Below are 18,933 nucleotides of genomic sequence, written 5' to 3' on the forward strand. Positions count from 1 at the left end.
CTCTGCGCCCTGGGTCCTAGTGCCAGCTCGGCCTCCATGGTGTCTGTGGGAACTGAGGCCAGGCTAGTGTGCAAGCAGCAGCCCGTCTCAGGCTGAGCGTTCAGTCAGACCAGAGAGGGGAAGGGGAGGCCTGGGGTGGGCAGCTTTCAGGGCCCAGCACGTGCCCACCGGCCTGCAATCCTGGGCTCGTCTGCCTCCTCCTGCCCCAGGGGTTCTTTCTCTGCCCTGCTGCCCACCACCTTGTCTGGGAATCAGCACGCATGGCCCAAGGCAGCTCCTGGCCTCCCCACCCAGGGCCTCCTGATGGAGCAGCTTTCCTTAAGACACTAAGAGGAAAAGGAAGCATCGTTAAGCTGGGTTCACAAATAGAGGTGTTTCTTCCAGACTTGGAAGATGTTTATAAATCAGACCTAATTTTAGAAATGAGTGGGGGTGAGTAGGGAGCCCCGAAGGCAAGAGACCCCAAAGAGCATTCTGGAAAGTGAGCGCTGTGAAGTGAGCCATGGGGTGGCCTCGGATCGCCAGGCCTGCCATCCACAGCGTGGGAGGCAGAGTCAGACCATGACACACACACACACCCCACTGCTGACGGACGCTCTTTGTACACTGCCTGGGAAAGAGCGGAGGTGGAGGGGTTGGCTCTGTGCCCCCGGCCCAGTGCCCTGGCCCTGGCCTCCATGGCTTTCTCTGACACTCTGACTCCCAGGCTAGTGGGAGACCCAAAGGGGCCGCTGGCACAGCCAACGCCTGCTTTGTTAACCGTAGCCTCTGGGTTCTTCCGCGACAAAAACAGATGGCAGCACTGGCCCTGTGGCTCTGCCTGTTTAGTGCCCCAGTGACACACATCCCAGCAGACAGCAGGCATGCCCATCACCCAGGCCAGGGAGAAACAGACCAGGCTGGGTTGACAGCAGAGGTGGCGGTGAGGGCTGACAGACAGAAGGACTTCCTCACCCCAGAGGGCTGACAGACAGATGTCCAGGGAGCTGCAGATGGCAGGAACCAACCATCACTCACACCCAAACACAGATTAACTAAATGAATCCTTTGGGTCTTGGGGGGCGGGGACTGGGTACTCCCAGGCTTGGGTGGCTGAGCCCTGGGCACAGCGCTGAGTCTGGGTTTCAGGTCAGGCTGGCGGGCCAGTAAGGGAGCCAAAGGCCATCACCCCATCCTACTCCCCGCCAATCTGCCCTTGCTAGGGCCCCTCCAGACAAAGTGGATTCAGGACACCCCAGGCTGCAGAGATGAGGGCCCCATCGGCTCTAGGACAGATGAGTGAGCCCGGGAGGGCTGGGAGGGCCTCTGAGGGAGGGGTGCCACCCCTGCCTCCCACAGCCTGGCAGTGCAAAGGGCCTGTGCCCCAGGTTTACATCCTGGCTCCACCAGTTCCTGGCTTCATCTGAGAATCATTGCAATGAACAGAGTTGTATAGAATCCTGTTTGCTGCCAGAATGGAGCTGGGGACATGGGGCAAGGAGAGGCACCCTGTCCAAAACCGCTCGGCTCCAACCAAAAGTACTAAGGGACCCACCTCTGGATTTGGCCGTTAGGCGTCTTAGGGAAGATTGCACGGTGGAAAAGGCAGGAAAGCGTGGCCCCTGCTCCGCCCACAACAGCCCCCTGCCCCAGACCCAGTTCCCTCTACAGGAGGCGGACAGAGGAGCCTCTCCCAGCACCCCCGGGGTGGGGCTCTGGCTTGGCTCTTTTCTGAGCGCCAGCTCCAGAACCTGGCCTCACAGAGCAAGAGCCAGAGTGGGTGCGGAAGGTGACAGTGTGGACGAGAAGGTGCTTAGCAAGCTGAGAAGCGTCACAGGGATGTGCGAGTTCACTGTCGGGGCGCCAAGCAGGCCTGTGTCTCACACGTGCCCCTGGCAGAGAGCGCTGAGGCCAGGGAAGGACACTGGGTCACACAAGTCAGAGCCCATGGGGGACCTCCAGTACCCCAGGGCTGCGATGGGGTCATCGGGCATCATTTGGGGAGATTCACACCCCCAACAGTGTGGGGGCAGAGGTCAGGCACCTGCCTGCAGCCACCCATGACCTGTACCCTAATACTTCCCTCCAGTCCCCCCTACAAGAACTAAAGACTCAGGCTGCTATCACCTGGCCCCATCTCCTCCCCACCCCCTCGCCCCCTCCCCCATAGAGATGGCCCAACAAAGGTCCAGCCAGCAGGGACAGGGCAGGAATTAGAGCCCGAGCCTGCTGACCCCCACCTGCCTCCTAATGACCCTCACCCAGACACTGCCCTTTCTCAGCCTCCCCCAGCAGCCCCCAGGCGGCCCAGTGGCCTGGACAGTGAGAGGCCCCTAGTCTTGCCTTACTCCTAGGGTCCACCCTTACTCACCATCTAGCCAGACAGATGGCTGCCTTGATCTCCCCTCTGGGAGATAAGAGCCCCCCCAGCAACCCGTTCTTCCCCCGCCCCCTCCTCAGGGGCCAGTTTGGGTGAAACAAATTCCCAGGTTGTCCAGGCAATGAGGCAGTGTCCTGGAAGCGCTGTTCTAGAAGATTAGGCAGTGACCTGTGTGATGTCACCAGGAAGCAGCAGGGGGGCAGGTGGTGCCAGGGGCCCTGGGGAAAGGCCCGGGACAGAGTACATGGAGGCACCGCAGCCCAGATCTGAGTGTGTGGACCTGGATCTAAGTGTTTGCGCAGGGCGGAGCTCACGCCCCTGAGGGAGCTGCCAGAGCCCCACGGCGCCACCCACTCAGGGCCACCCACATCCCCATACAGCACCTTATACTGCTGTCACAGGCCCCCGCAGCATGCTCTGTCTCGGTCCCAGACGTGGCCGGCCCGACCCAGGCACACACGCGAGCATGGCCATGCCAGGGCGCACGCGGCACTAAGGCGCAGCTGTCACAAACACAGGACTTTGCGTGAAAGGAGAATTTCAGATCAGAAATGATGAGTGCGATTCACTGTAAGCCCGTGCCAGGTATTTGGGAAGCCTGGCAAACTTGCCACAGAGGCCCTGCCACACCCACCCGGCACCAGCTAGGTTCCGGTACAGACCCCTGGGGCCAGCGCCCAGGTCAGAGTGGTGCACACACCTGTCCCCACAAACTCTCTATGGAGGTGCCCTGGGCAGGGTGAGCACTGGCCACACTCATTTTGTCCCATCTCATAGCCCCTTGGCCAGAAGGGCCACTAGGGAGCATCAGCCCCACGTGACAGCTGATGGGAAAAAAGGCCCAGCAGGACACAGAGCCCACCCTGCTGTCCTGGCTTGTCCTCTGGGGACGGGAAGCAGAGCTACCCCCCAGGTGCCCACAGCATTCAGGCAGCAAAGTGTTCCCAGGAGCCTCTTCCCTCGGGAGCAGTAATAGCTTAGGGGCTTGGGGGGGCCCTGCCCTCTCCCCTCACCCAGAGGTGGTCCTGAGCTTCGCCCAGAGGCCCTGCTAGCTCCTGAGTCAGGCCCAGCTTCGAGATTACCAAGAAGGAACCAGAAGGAGGAAGTCGCACTGCTGCCAGGAACAGGGCTGTGGTCTCGGGCTGGATTCTCCCACGCTGGGACACCTGGACAACCTTGTCCTTCCCCAAGGTCCCAAGGGGCCCCCCAGCCCCCCGCTGGAGCCCGGAGTCCAGGGGGAGGGCCTGGTCAGGCAGACGGATGGGGCTCCTGTGACAGGAAACGCCAAGGCTTGTGGAGCAGGTATCGACCCGCAATCGAACCGAGCTGCTGCAGGCAGCAGTGCCCGCAGGCAGCAGCAGGGGGACCCCCGCCTGCAGAGCTGCAGAGCGATGGGGTGGCCAGCCTACCTGGGCCCTTCTGGATGGCGACACTACCTGCCCTGGTGACGCCCCACACGGCTGCAGGCCCGGTTCCCTGTCAGGGTAACGCTGCTCCAGAAGCCTCCCCAGGGAGCTGGGCGAGGGGCTGGGGTGTCATCGCCAGGTCCTTCCTGCTGGCGGTGAGGGCGGGCTCTGGTTAGACACCCTGAGCCTGAGCCAGGCACAGGGCGCTCCCGGGGCTGTGGTGTGCAGAGGCTGGAGGACAGGTCTGGGACAACAGCAGGGGCTAGGGAGCCAGGCTGTCTGGGCAGAACCCCTCTTACTTAAGTGTGTGACCTGGGGTCGGCGACTGAACCTTTCTGTGTCTCAGCTGTCCCATTTCTAAGATGGGTAGACTGATAGTTGCTGTCACCACCACGGGGATGAAGTGAGTTAGGGCGCACGGACCCTTAGCATAGCGTCTTCAGTAACTGCCGCGGCTGCTGTTGGCGCCCATCTCTGAGCCACCTTATCCTGGGCCTGGCATCTGTCGTTGAGGCATGGCCTCCTTCCCACATCTTTGTCCCCTGACCTGCAGGCAGTGCCTCCCTCTTCTCCTGTCCTGGGCTAACGGAGAGCCTGGAGGGTCAGCGGAGAAGCAAACAGGGACGGTGACCTCTCAGTCCTCTCCCTCGCCCCCATCCCACCCCTGGTTGGGTCCCCGGTGGGAGGCCTTCACTCAACAGTGCTTGCTCCTTGCACCTGCCCAGCCCCCTCCTCAGTGTCTGCCAACCAGGCACCAAGACAGCCGAAGGCACCGGGCGCCTGGCCGTGCCCCTCCTGGGGCTCATTTCCAAGAGCCTGTGCAGGGCTGCCATGGCGGGGATTCCCTGGGGGTCCGACTGAGACTGGGGCTGCAGGCTCTGCCCTGGGTCAAGGTGCGTGCTGGGGTCAAAGTCCGCTCCCGGAGGAGATCCCTGCAGCATGCTTGGCTCTGGGGTGGGGGTGGGGACTCCCGCCAATGGCCCTTCCCTCACTGACTCCGTGGGGCCCCAGGTCAGCAGGCATCTCCCAGGCCTCCCCCGGGGGGAACGCTGCCTCCTCCAGCATCTTCTAAATTTAGGGCTTGGGCTCTGTGACTCATTCCTGAATCTGCGCTGCGCCCCTCCCCCAGGAGTGTGCTCCCGTGGTATTTTTATCCTCTGCTGCCTCGGACTGATTACTAAGGCCCAGAATCCCACAGGAGTCACACATTCCACGGAGAGCTCCCTGGGCCCTCCCCACCCGGGGCCCCAGGCTAGCTCTGGGTTTCCCTCCGACCAGAGACTACGCTCCACCTCCCCTTAGCCCTCCAGCTCCCCAACCTGGCCCCCAGGTGGCCACACTGGGGGCCTCCACAAAGGACTGCGGGGGCTCTGGGGGGCAGAGCGATGGAGCTGAGCTCGGCCCCTCCTATGCAGCTGCTGGGCCGAGCCCTCACCTGCAGTCAGCAGGAGCCTCAGTTCCCACCTTTCTGCGGGGCTGGCTGTTCTCCGCTGTAATAAGGGGTTTGCACCAGACTTCCATTAGGGAGGCCTGGATCGATGCTGAAGTCATCTCCGCCTTCAAAGCGGGTGGCTGGGGTGGAGGATCTCATGTTGGGCCCTGACTCTCACCCAGGTGACCCTCGCTCCCCCGTCTCCGGGGCCGCAGCCCCTGCACCATTCACGGGAAACACAGGCCAAGAACCTGTCGGCCGCCCTCTTGAGCTTCTGCCCTGCAGGGAGGGAGGGCTGTGTGGGACCCCACGGCAGGAAGGGCTGGGAAGAGGCTGGGATCTGGTTTTGGTGTGACCGTCAGGGATGGAGGGATGGAATGTGCAGCTGTGGGAAAGAATCACCCTAACTCCGGGCCTCAGCGGGGAATGGAATCGCGTGCACGTGAGGTGTGAACACCGGACACACCTCTTTGGGCCAGGCTCCCAGGGTCGGAGGAGGAGATGGACACACGGTTGCCCCCATCAGCTTCCAGAAATGCCGATACCCAGGGCAGGGCGCGGTGCAGAGATACCTGGAAGGCAGGCAGACCCCCCCCCCCCCGTGCCCCACGGGGCTCTAGCAGAAGCCCAGGAGCTACCTGCCTCAGCCTGTGCTTACGACAATGTGGCTAGCATTGATTAAAGGGCCTGCCCTGTGCTTGGTGCTGCTCTACGCACTTAACAGGTCTTAACTCATTTAATTTCCAGTTAAACCTGGAGACAGCCCCAGACAAGGCTTACCACACTCGCCCCACAGACGGCCTGAGGCTCAGAGAGGGGTGGTGACTCACCCAGGGGCACAGCATTATGTCACCAGGAAGACCCGGTAAAAGCCAATCCTGGCTTCTGTTTGCTTCCCCAAGGCCGCTCTTCTCAGAGTATACATCAGACACTCAATAAATGTTTGATGAAGATGTTTGATCACTGTCATGTAACGGAAAGATCCCTGTCCTAGTCCAGTTCTACCCCTATGCCTGGGTGTCCTTAAGAGAGTCCTTTCGGGGCTGGCGTTTGTGGCTCAGCGAATAAAACCGCTGCCTGCAATGCCAGCATCCCATATAGGTGTCGGTTACTGTCCTGGCTGCTCCACTTAGCTCCCTGCTAATGCTCCTGGGAAAGCAGCTGAAAATGGCCCAAGTGCTTGGGCCCCTGCACCCATATGGGAGACCCAGATGAAGCTCCTGGCTTCAGCTTGGCCCAGCCCTGGCTGTTGTGGTCATCTACAGAGTGAACCAGCAGATGGAAAGGCCTCACTCTCTGTCTTTCTCTATATATAACTCTGGCTTTCAAATAAATAAAAAAAATTTTTTTTAATAAAGGAGAGAGTCCTTTTCCATCTTTAGCCTCCGTTTTCCCAGCTGAGAAACAGAATGGACAGGTAAGCACCTGGAGCTTAGGGACTTGCAGGTGGGGAGGATCTTGGGTTCCTGACACTACAAACACCTGCCTTTCACAACAAGCCTGAGGGGGCCCCAGCTGCAACCAGATCCCAGCCCCTCCAAGAGTACTGAGAGAAACAGCTTGGAGAGCCTAGCTTCACCGCAGAGAAAGGCTCACCTCCTCCGTGGATGGCTGCAGGGTCCTGCAGGTGGCATGGTGTGTCCACGGTGCCACCCCGCTGTTCCGGCTGTCTGGGGGAGTAACTCCTGGTCTCACTTCAATGTGCGTCCTTTCCTGTCCTCATCCTCCAGGCCATCCGGGTATCCCCTGCAGCTGCCACTGGCCCTGCGTGGAGTGACCTGAGCACCCAGTTCCACTCAGGCTCAGAAACAAAGTCCAATGCCTTCACGCTCCTTTCTGTTCAGAGCCCGTGCTCTGCCTGCTGCCCCCTCAGCTGTCATGCCTGTGTTCTCGCCCTTACCTGGGCCACTGTCCTGAGACACCTGGGCTGCCCTCCAACTCCAGCAGCACTGTTCTTGTCCTCCAGGATTCTCCAGATCTTTCCTTCTACTGCCTCCATCGGGTCAGGGGTATGCTTGGTTGCTCTAACCCCGTATCCAACAAAGACACCGGTCCTTGCTGGGGCAAGCAAGGGAGGGTTCCTGAACTAATGGCAAAACAGTGGCGCTTTAACCTTTGCTCCCAGATGGCCACGCCTGGGGCAAGCCCTTGCTCCTCTTCGGGTCCTCAGTTTTGCAATCTGTAGATCAAGGAAATGGGTCCCTCAGTCTGTGAGCTCCTGACTATAATCATCGTTCGCCTTTACACACTGCTCAGGAATTGAGTTTTCACCCACGGTTCTCATTTGATCCTCTCAGTGACCTGGCCTCCTGTACAAAAGACGAAGTTTAAGCTCTGTGAGGGAACAGAATTACCGCAGGTACCCAACAAGTCAGAGGCAGGGCCGGGGCGCCAGGCCTCGCTCCTGAGCCTTCTCTGGTCCTCTACACTGTGAGTCTGGGAGCTGGTTGTTCCATTTGTAGGACTGCCGTGAGACTCCACGCAGAAGCAATGAAGAGGACCGTACGTTGCAAACCATGAAATAACAGCAAAGACGACGGGTACGTTACTACGAAATTTATTACTGTTATCCTCGCTCAGGCGCCCCCACGTGTCCATCCCGAGAACCTCCGTTTGCGCAGGCGCCCTTCAGTGTTTACAGAGGCCGCGAGGCCCCGCACTTGCGCCTGCGCAGCGGTCGTGGCCGCTTTGTCACCCGGCTCCCCGGGGCTCCTATCTGCTCCTCTTGGGTTGAAGAGGAGCCCCAGAGCAGCAGGGAGCTAAGCAGCACAGGAGGAGGCACAGCCAGAGCCATCCTCCTCACCGGGGACTCTGACATTCCAGTTGCCGCTCCGCTCCGCCTCTGGAGTCCAGTATCGCAAACTCGGAGACCGCTACGAAGTCGACCGAAATGCCCTGCGCACTGCCTCATGGGAGTTGTAGTTCTCAGGTAGAAACCCTCTGGGATTGGAACGCTGTTAAAACTACGTCTCCCAGAAGTCCAAGAGCAAGGGTCGCGAAGAAGGGCCGGTGGCACGTTGGGAGATGGAGTTTTTGGAACTGTGCTAGCCCTGAAATGATGCTCCATACCCAAGAGCTCTGGCGGTGGGGTGTGTGTTCCAGTTACACGTGAGTTACACAGTAGCTGTCGAGGAGCTGAGCAGTATTGCTAAGTTTTTAAAATGTATTTATTTTAGAGGTCCCACCCATTAGTTCACTTCCTGGATGCCCCCCACCGAAGTTGGGAATGGAGCCCGCAATCTGGGTCTCCCACGTGGGGGTGTCACAGGCTAAGGCTCCACCAGCTGGAAAAGCTCCTGATGTTCTCTGGAGTTGTGCTTTAGGTTCTCAGCCACATTCCAGGGAGATACAAGTTCGTAGCCAGACTGGTCCAGACCCTACTGCAAGAGCAACCCCTGCCCAGATGGGTCAGAAAGTATCCACAGGTCACCCTTTGCTTATTTGTTTGTTTATTTATTTGAAAGCCAGAGTTACAGGGAGAGAGGGAGAGACAGAGATCATCCATCTGTTGGTCCACTACACAGATGGCCACAATGGCCGGAGCTGGTCTACTCAGGAACCAGGAGCTTCCTCCAGATCTCCCACATGGATGCAGGGGCTCAACTACGTAGGCCCTCCTCTGCTGCTTTCCCAGGCCATCAGCAGGGAACTGGATTAGAAGTGGAGCAGCAGGGACTCACTGGAACCCTTGCATGCGGTGGCAACTTACTCTGCTATAACACCAGTCCCCCTTTGCTTCATTTCAATACTAAGCTCTTTGCCCCCAGGAGGAGCTTAATGCAACTCCCTGCTAATGCGCCTGGGAATGCAGTGGAAGATGGCCCAAGTACCTGAGCCCCTGCACCCATGTGGGAGAACTGGATGGAGTTCTGGGTTCTTGGCTTTGGCGTGGCCCAGCCCTGGCTGTTGTGACCATTTAGAAAGTGAACCAGTGGATGGACGATCTTTTTTTTTTTTTTTTTTTTTTTGCCTCTCCTGCCTTTGTCACTCTGCCTTTCAAATAAATAAATACAGACTTTCAAAAAAAAAAAAAATACTACTCGTCAGCTGCCTGCCCGTCCCAGAGGGCTTCCTTCCCCATCACTCGTTGGAGACTGCGCTCACTGCGGTTAAGCAGCAGTTCCGGCAGTGATGGCAACGTTCAGGGTGGGCACCGTCCAGTATAAGGCAGCTAGTCTGTGGCTGCTGGACCCCTGTTCCTAGCCACTCACTGGCGTTACCAGTCTGTGTTGGTTCCTTGAAAACCTAAACACTGGTTTGGATGATAAACATCAGCCCTGCCATTCATCAGGCTAATAGTAGACACAGAGAAAAACAGCTGTGTAATTCACAGCAAGTAGTATATTTCTCAAGGACGTACACTGTGGCTGAGAAATCTCATAATGACCCCCTGATTTGAATGGCGACTTCATTTTTACTAACTTGCTTTCTAAAGTCATGGGCTATCAGAAACTTTGCTTTTGGAAATTACATGAACGTTAAAAGAGAAAGGGAAGGAGGGAGGGAGGGAAGGAGGGAGGGAGCGAGGGAAGAAGGAAGGAAGGAAGGAAGGAAGGAAGGAAGGAAGGAAGGAAGGAAGGAAGGAAGGGATTACATGAAGCAGAAAGATACTTTTGCCTGGGGACTTTAAGGCCATAAGTGGACAGGATTTACAGCCCAGGGGTAGAAATTCAGGTAAGGGATTTCTGAACATATCTCACATTGCTGGGGCTGGTGTTGTGGTGTAGCCAGTAAAGCCACTGCCTGTGATACTAGCATCCCATATGGGGGCTGGCTCGAGCCTCAGCTGTTCCACTTCTGAACCAGCTCCTTGCTAACTCCCCTGGGAAAGCAGTGGAAGATGGCCCAAGTGCTTGGACCCTGCACCCACATGGAAGACCTGGAAGAAGCTCCTGGCTCCTGGCTTCTGTATGGCCCAGCTCTGGCCATTGTGGCTATCTGGAGTGAACCAGCAGATGGAAGATCTGTCTCTCCCTCTGTCTCTGTAACTCTTTCAAATAAATAAATAAATCTTTTTAAAAAAAATCTCCCATTGCTTTACTTTGTTGTTCTCAAGGAAATAAGACCTTGGGGCACTTAGCAGTTCTGATGGGAACCCCTTACACACAGCTCTGCCGTGCTGTGAGCTTGTCAAAATACAAGTTGCTTCACTGACATTTCACCCAATTTCAAGAGGCCGTGGGGAGAGGCACACACTGGGCACTGTCAGGGCGGAGATGCCCAGGCCCCCGGTGGCCTTGCTTGGCCACTGGAGGCTTAGGAACTGCAGTCTGCGGACGGGAGCTGGCCATCGCTGCCCTGTCAGTGGCAGGCAACGTGCTGGTGCGTGATGGATGCTTCCTGATGTCCCTGGCAGTGGCTGAGGTTCACCAGGCCCTTGGCTGTCACCATCCGCCTGGGCTCCTGCGCTTCCACAGCTGTCTCTTCCTCGCTGGCTTCATCTCAGTCCGAGCAGAGCTCCATCCTCAGCGTTCCGGTGGAGGCCACCCACAGGTACGTGCCATCTGTGCCACTCACAGCCACTGCTGTGCTCTGGCTCCTTGCCTCTGGCATCAGACTGACATCATTGCAGAGCGAAGACAGTGCCGCCACCATGCAGGAGCCTTGGGATGCAGCCGCACGACCACTGCTGCCTCCTGCCTCCCTGTCAGTGCAGCTGCTTTGGGCACGACCTGCCCCCACCGCTCCGCAGCAGCCGGCACGGCTTCCGCACTCCCAGGCGAGGGGCCACCCCAGGACGACCCTCCAGCGGCAGACCCACAGTCAAGCGGCCGGCCATACTCACGGGGCTGTTTGCTCTGTGCTGGCTACCAGTCCCTGCCGTCAACGGTCACTCTTTTCAGCCAGCTTAGACTAAAGATTAAGCCCAAAGGGACAAAGAACAGGGCTATTCTCCGGTCACGTGGCAGTGCAGTTGTCAACCCCACTGGGACTGAGACTTCCGCCAAGCCTTTCCTGAAACCATCTCCAGGCATCTTCGCTGCCACGCTGATGTCAAGCGTGGGAATGAGCAGGCCAGGGCCTAGCCTGCTCTTACACAGGCCTTTGCCTAGGCCCTGGTCTCTTCGAGGAGTCGGCACAAATGTGCAATAAGCAAAGGGACCGGACACGACGGGCTGATCCTCACCGGAACGGACAGCTAGGCCGGGGGCTGCCTCTCGAGCGCGTCTCTGGAGTCCCCACGGGTAAAGCTAAGCTGCCCACGTTATTGGTGGCCCCTGCGTGGACAAGCACATTTATGGCTCTGTTTGGCTGCTCTTACTGTGTGGATGCTGCTGACAGCTTGAATGGATGCTGAAAGACTTGCTTTGTTTTTAAAAGTCTGCCTTGCTCATGGTAGAAAATGAAGCCATTTGCTGTGAAAAAACTGTGAACTATTATAATGTAAATATTTTTAAACTTGGGGACAATGGAAAAATACAAGTAGGCTGTACTAAAAATGTGTACTTACTCTAAGGGAGGTAACAAAGGAAAATTAGAAGTATAATTCTTCAATCAAGAAAATACCATATTAACTTATGGAAAAATAGTCTCATCAGTTCTTAAGTAGAATTAGCATCAAATAATAATTTTAAGCTCTGTTCTTTTCCATAAAAGAAACCTACCCACGAGGAAGAAACGGGAGAAGTGGGATCCCTCCCCTACCAGATTCTCCCTTCTAGAGCTAGGTAGTGACTTTGACTTCTCTCCCAAGTTCAAATTTGGCCAATTTCTTGAAACCCAGAGTATGAAAATTTCAACAAGAAAAATTATATAACTCTGTGTTTGTATCAGCTAAAATAAAAAAAAAATAAATAAATAAACTCCACTAATCTCTGCCTCATGCTGGAAGCAGAAATAATCTTTTTTTTTTTTTTTTTTTTAAGGTAGAGTTACAAAGAGAGAAAGAGAGACAGAGAGTGATCTTCCATCCGCTGGTTCACTCCCCAAATGGCCACAAACGCTGGAGCCAGACCAGGCCAAAGCCAGGAGCCAGGAGCTTCTTTCTTGGGCCCCTACACTCATGTAGGAGACTGAGATGGAGTTCCGGGCTCCTGGCTTTAGCTTGGCTCAGTCCCAGCCATTGTGGCCATGCAGCAAGTGAACCAGCAGATGGAGGATCTCTCACCCCTCACCTCCCCATAACTCTGCCTTTCAAATAAACCTTTTTAAAAAATTGTATCAACTGAATCAGCTGTTTTGCACAGAGATCAGTGTTCTAAAACCTTCAAAAGCTGGGAGGATTGGGGGTAGGGAAGGTAGACACGCGACCTGATTTGCTCTGCCCCACGTCACTGTCCCTTCAATAAAGTCGGGCCTCAGACCAGAGGCTGCAGAGCAGGGCTGCCTGTCCCCCTTTCTCCCTCCCTTGAGGCCCTTCCAGTGCCCCAACCGCATCACTGAGACACTAGGTTGTCTCCCAGGACCAGCTCTGGCCCTGCGGCTCGGGGCAGACTTCCCTTTGGTTGGGTCTGTTTTGTTTTTTTTCTCGAACACTTTCTGAAAGCAACACACTTCAGCAACCTGAGGCTTGAACTTCCTTGTGAGGGACTCTCCTGTCTGCTTCCCACTCTACCTCTACCATATTAACTGGAGAAGTCTGTATTCCTCTTATTCACATCACTTCAAGCTGACTTCTGAAAAAACGGGATGGGGTTTTGCCCCTTTTCTTGCTTATTTCAAAGCATCCTCCACATTAGCCGACGCTGGGTAGTGCTGCGAGCTTGTCTCTCCCCTGGGGGTTTCGGTTCGTCTCTGCCAAACATGGCTTCGGTTTAGCAGTCAACAGTGAGTGCAGCCCAGGCCGGCAGTGCCAAGCCCCGCTGACTCTCGCTGTGGTGTGAAAGCTCGTGTGCCCCCAAACATCACCTGTTGGGCCCTCACGCCCCAGGTCACAGTGTTAGGGGAGCTCATGGGGTCCCCCCCGGTTGAGGGCTAGAGGAAAAGCCCCATCTTTGGAGCAAAGAGCCCTCACTAGACAGCAGCCCTGCCTCGCCTTGAGCTTGGATTTCCCAGGCCCCAGAACCTTCGGCAATCAGCTTCGGATGTTCATAAAGGCCTCAGTCAAAGGTCTTTTGTTAGAGTAGCCCGAGAGGGACGAGGACAGCTACAGGTGAGCTCACTCTTCCCAAACCTGGATGCCACGCTTTTAAACGGTTTCGATTTTAGATGTGTATTGTTAATTATAACCCTTGATTGGCTACAGAAACAACTAAGAAGCAAAAACTAAACCTGCAAACTTGCCTAAAATGACGTTAGTGATTCCACATTCATCTGATCATATTCACAGAAAACGCATCCCTCCGTCACTAAGTCGCAAAGCCACAGCTAGAAGAAGAGAAAAGCAGTAGGCATGATGATCACCTTGCACTTGGTTTTTCCTATACCAAGAAGAAATCCACGGTGGACGCCGTGCTGCGGCAGGCTATGCTGCCACGTGTGTTGCCCCATCCCAGATGGGAGTGCCCAGTTCAAGTCCTGCCTGCGCATCTTATCCAGCGTCCTGCTAATGCACCAGGGAGGCACGGGTGATGGCCCACGTGTCTGGGTTCCTGCCACCCAGGTGGGAGTCCTGGACGAAGCCTCTGGTTTCAGTCTGGCCTAGCCCTAGATGTTGCAGGCATTTGAGGAGTGAACCAGTGGATGAAAGATCTTTCTCTGTCATTCTGCCTTTCAAATAAATATGCAAATCTAAATAAATAAACCTTTCTACAGGTGTCATTTGTAAACTGCTGCAAACCACAGTCGGAACCTTTCGTCTCGTCACTTAGGAACAGAAGATAACTATTAGAACCCTGTTGGCTTTTAAATATTATGGAGTACATTAGACACACACCCAACATCAGGACACACAGATTTAGCTCCTCCTTTGGGCTGCACTGGGTTCCATCAAATGAAGGGACCATGCTATATGTATCCACCTAACCTGCTGCACACTGGGTGTGACTGCCAAGTCCAAGTGTGTATCTGTATGTCAGAGATGCCCAAGTTACCCTCGCAAGAGAGACCAATTTATACTCCTTCCAGCACTGAGTGGTGGGCTCTTAGTTCCCCCCACTCTATCAACCTTGAGTACCATTCTGTTTCTTAATGTTTGCCAATCCAATGAGCAAAAAATGACCCTCATTTGTACTTTAACTTTTATATCCATAGTTCTAAATACTTTTATTCTTTGTGGACAATGTTTTCTTCTTTCTGATAACAGCCAGTGCTCAGTTTTATTCTGGGTTTCCTATTTAGTTGGTTCATGGAAGTTCTTTATATCTTCTGGACTTTACTACTTTGTTATGGATGTTGCAAGTATTTTATCTCCATCTGTTGGCTCCTTTTGTTTTGTTGGTGTTTGCTTTCAAGTGAAGCCTTTTTAAAATTATAGTAACTCATGTAGCAAATGCCTGCCCCAAATTGTGCAGTTTTATTTTTAAAGTTATTTACTTATTTATCTGAATGGCAGAGTGACAGAAAGGAGAGATGGGGCACAGAAAGAGGGGGGAGGGAGGTGGGGGGAGAGAGAGAGAGGGAGAGAGAGAGAGAGAGAGAGAAATATCAATCTTCCATCTGCTTGTTCACTCCCCAAATGGCTGCAACAGCCAGGGCTGGGCCAGGAGCTGCATCCAGGTCTCTCAGAAGGGCAGTGAGGACTCAAGTGCGTGGGCCATCACCTGCTGCCTCCGAGACCTAGCAGGAAGCTGGATAGGGAGTGGAGGCAGTGCTCAGTTCTAGGCACTCCACTGTGGGCTTACTCCAACAGTAGCTTAGTCTGTTGTACCACAACGCCCACTCCAAGGGTACAGCTGTCAACGTTGAAGTGTACAAGTCAGTGACAACCTTGCGAAGCCATCATTACTACTTCTAACATTCTGATCACCCAAACAGAAACTCTGTAAACACTACACAACCACCTCCCATTCCTCCCTCCCTCCAGCCCTGGTAACTTTTGGTCTACATTGTCTGCATGAATTTTCCTCTTCTATGTATTTCATGTAAGTGGAATCATACAAAATCTGCCCTTTTGTACCTGACTGATTTCATAGTTCACCCACGTTGTAGCAGGCATCAGAACTTCATTCTTGCTGATGGCTGAATAATATTCCACTGTATGTATGTACACGTCACATTGTGCTTATCCATCCAACTGTTGATGGACTCTTGCATTGCTCCTAAGTTTTAGATATTCTGAATAATGTTCGTATAACAGGGGCATAGAAGTATCTGTTCGGGTCCCTGATTTCAATTCTTGTGGCTATAACCCTAGGCGTGGGAGTGCTGGGCCAAACGGTAGCTGTGTCTACCTTCTGGGAAACTCCCAAACTGTTTTCCATGGCAGCGGTGCTACCAATGTCCCCACCAGCAGTTTTGAGCCTCCCACTCTTCCCCACATCCTCACCAATGCTTATTTCCCTTTTTAAAAGTGGCAGCCATCCCAGTAGGTGTAAGTGGTATCTTATTGCAGTTCTTTCCTTCCAGTTAGCTAATGACCAACGGTGCTGTGCACCTTTCCATGGGCCTATTGGCTATTTGATTATCATCTTTGGAAAAAGGCCTATTAAAACTCTTTGCTCATTTTTTTGCATTGGGTTGTCTGGGTTTTGTTGTTGAGTTTCAGGAGTTCCTACATTCTCCAGGCTGGTGCACTAGGCAAGGCAGCAGCATGGCTCCAATCCAATCTGAATGCCTCAGAACCAAGGACGCCAGTGAGGGAACTCTTGGTCCCATCTGCAGTCCTGTGAACCCGGGGCGGCCATGGGTGCCAGTTTCAGCACGAGGCTGGAGGCTGGAGAACAGGGGGGACTGCCGTCCACAGCAAGAGGAGCCGGGCGCCCAGCTCCAGGCAAGAGGCATAGGGCAGATCCTTCTGCCTTTTTGTGGGCGAGCTGGGGTTCGCCTGCACTGCCCGACAGCAGGTCTCCTCACTCGTCCCACAGTTAAGTGCACTCTCTGGACCACCCTCCAGACACACTCAGAATGATGCCTCACCAGCTGGGTGCCCCGAATCCAGCCAGGTCTTCACCTGCATGGCTGGATTTTGGGACCTCAGCTGTATTCTATTCTTGGTGTCTATCCGGTGTTGGTATCACATGGTGTTGACTACTGTGGCTCTGTAGTTTATCTCGAAATCAGGAAGTATGAGTCTTCCAACTTTGTCCTCCTTGGGTTGGCTTTTTCCATCCCTACAAGAAATGCTGCTGGAATTTTGGTAAAGCATAATGTCTTTCGTTGTTCAGAAATTTTACATTTTGGGGTTGGCATTTGGGGCAGCTGTTTGGAACCCCCACATCCCGTACGGGTGCACGTGAGTTCCAGCCTGGCAGCTCCCTGCTAATGCACACCCTTGGGAGGCAGAAGGTGAAGGCTCAAGTACTTGGGTCCCTGCCACCTACATAGAGACCCTGCATTCCTGGCTCCTGGTTTCAGCCTGGCCCAGCCCTGGCTATTGTTGTCATTTGGGAAGTGAACCAGTCATTTGGAAGATCTCTGTCTCTGTGCCTTTCAAGTAAAATGAAAAGAATTAAATGTTCCCCAAAAAATTTCACATTTTGATGTAGTCAAATTTATCTATCTTATGTACACCATGGTAACTATACTTGATAATGTACTGTAGACTTGAAATTTGCTGAAAGTAGATCTTAAATGTTCTTGCTGCTGAAAAGAAGCTAGCTATACAAGGAAATGGATGTAAATTAGTCTGACCATGGTAGTCACTCAAAATCAAGTTCATGTATATGAGAACATCAAGTTGTACACCTTAAAAATATAGTTTTGGGAGTGGGTGTTGGTTGAGAGCCATGCCCCATAGCAGAGAGCCTGTGTCTGCGTCTGGTTCTGGCTCCTGACTGCCACTCCCTGCCAATGCAGATCCTGGGGGCAGCAGGTGCTGGCTCAAGTGGCAGGGTTCCTGCCACCGTGGGAGAGAGCTGGATGGATTCCAGGCTCCTACCTTTGGCCTGGCCCAGCAATGGCTGTTGTGGGCATTTGAGGAGTAAAGCAGCAGATGGGAGCCTTCTCTCTGTCTCTCAAATAAGTAAGTTAAAAAAAAATACAGCCTGCAATGCACCAGCCCTGGGCTTCTTTGCTGGTGTTGTCAGGCCAGTCTAAAGGGAGTTCACTGTCATCAGCTGGCCCTAGGCCTCCAAGGGCACTGCACCCACCTCCTGGGGACGACTTCTGGGGAACGTTATCTGCCACGTTCAACAGAGGTACACCTTCAACAGGCAGGCCATGGCTAGAGCGCACAGACTCCCGGGACCCAGGCCCTGCTTGGAAGGGAACCCCGCAGGTCACCATACGGTTGATGGCTGTGGTGACAGTGGATGTGTGGAGCTAGAGAAGCCTTAACGCATTGCAAGGGCAGGGAAGTGTCGTGTCCCACAGGAGGTGATGTGTGAACAGGAGGAGGCTGACGGGAGGTGACGGTGTTCCACACATCCGCTACAACAGCATGTGCGACGGTCACAACGGTCCAGGACAATGACAAGTGGGAGACTGAGCCCGGTTCAGTGTGGCGTCAACAGTCTTGGGGTATCACTGCGCTTTACTGCACACCAATTCCTGTGACCCATACCCATCAGAATTCCAACAGATGCGTCACTTTCGGGACCCGCACCGCTCCCCAGCCCCCCCCCACCCACCCAATTTCTCTCCCATTTCCTGGGGTGGCCAGGTCTGCACTCCCGCCCTGGGAGCTGGCCTGCTGGGCCTTACACCCCATGCCCCAGGGGGAGGCTCCCCATCCCCTCCCCCACACTCCCTGCTCATTCCTCCCGGCAGCTTCCCTTTGCAGAGCGCTGGCCAGGTGCCTCGCAAGAGCAGGTGTTCCCACAGTTCCCTGCCACCACGACTCACTGTCAGGTGTACCCACAGACACATCTCTCCCCCAGAGGTTGCCCAAGCCAAGTTACCCGTTGGGTCCTGAGTCAGGAGACCGGGCTGCCAGCCAGGCCACCCTGCCACCGCAGGCCACCAACTCCTTCCTTCTTCTGAGCCAGGAGCAGAGCAAAATCTTCTAAATCAACTGAGTCCCTAAATCTTGCTCCTCACATGGCCGATTCTGCAGGGAAACCTACTGGGAGGTTTGCTTTTTGTTTTGAAATTATTTACTTGAGAGGCAGGGGGACGTGGGAGAAATTTCTCCCACTCACTGGTTCACTGCCCCAAAGCTCGAAACAGCCAGGGCTGGGTCAGTAGCCAGGAATACCATCCAGGTCTCCCTCGGGGTGACAGAGACCCGGGTACCAGAGCCGTCACCTGCAGCCTCCCGCAGTGCGCTTTAGCGGTTAGCCGCCTGGGAGGCGGGGCCGGGGACGAGAACTACCCGGCCGCCGCGCCGCCAGCCCGGCCCCGGAACCTCTGCGCGGTGCTTCCAGGGCCTCGAGTCCTCTCTCCCTCCCTCCGCTGCCTCCTACTTCAGCCCCCACGAACCCGACTCCGACGCCATCATCTTCGGAAGTGGGGCCTCATCCTCGTGCTCTCTTGTCCCGCTGTCACCCCGCATAAGCCCGGCGTCTGTGGAGACCCGAGTCTGGGTGTGCGGCATATCCAAGGACCAGGCCGAGAGCGCAGCGCGGCTCGGAGGCGGCTTCTTTCGGCTTCACCGCGGGCGCGCGGGGGTTAAGGGACCTGGCCCTGGAGGCCCCGCCCCCGGAGCGCGTCCACAGTGGTGGGGGAGGCCGCCCCGGCTCTGACCTACCCCCTCGCTTTCTTGTTACCCCTACAGCAATCGGAGCTCTCGTTTAAGCAAACGTCTCGGGTGAGGCCCG

The 18,933-nt window shown here is 55.2% G+C and overlaps 1 protein-coding gene across 1 annotated transcript in view; it reads right to left on the minus strand.

Moving 5' to 3' along the window:
- The window catches only part of STARD10 (StAR related lipid transfer domain containing 10), a 42,345-nt gene extending 23,604 nt beyond the window's left edge, over positions 1–18,741 (minus strand). The window contains exon 1 of the mRNA XM_062196671.1: positions 18,596–18,741. Within this exon, the coding sequence (XP_062052655.1) occupies positions 18,596–18,710 (115 nt within the window). The 5' untranslated portion in view covers positions 18,711–18,741. The remainder of the gene's footprint in view (positions 1–18,595) is intronic.
- Positions 18,742–18,933: the final 192 nt, after the last annotated feature.

This window comes from Lepus europaeus, chromosome 7, assembly GCF_033115175.1.
Source record: "Lepus europaeus isolate LE1 chromosome 7, mLepTim1.pri, whole genome shotgun sequence".
NCBI lineage: Eukaryota > Metazoa > Chordata > Mammalia > Lagomorpha > Leporidae > Lepus > Lepus europaeus.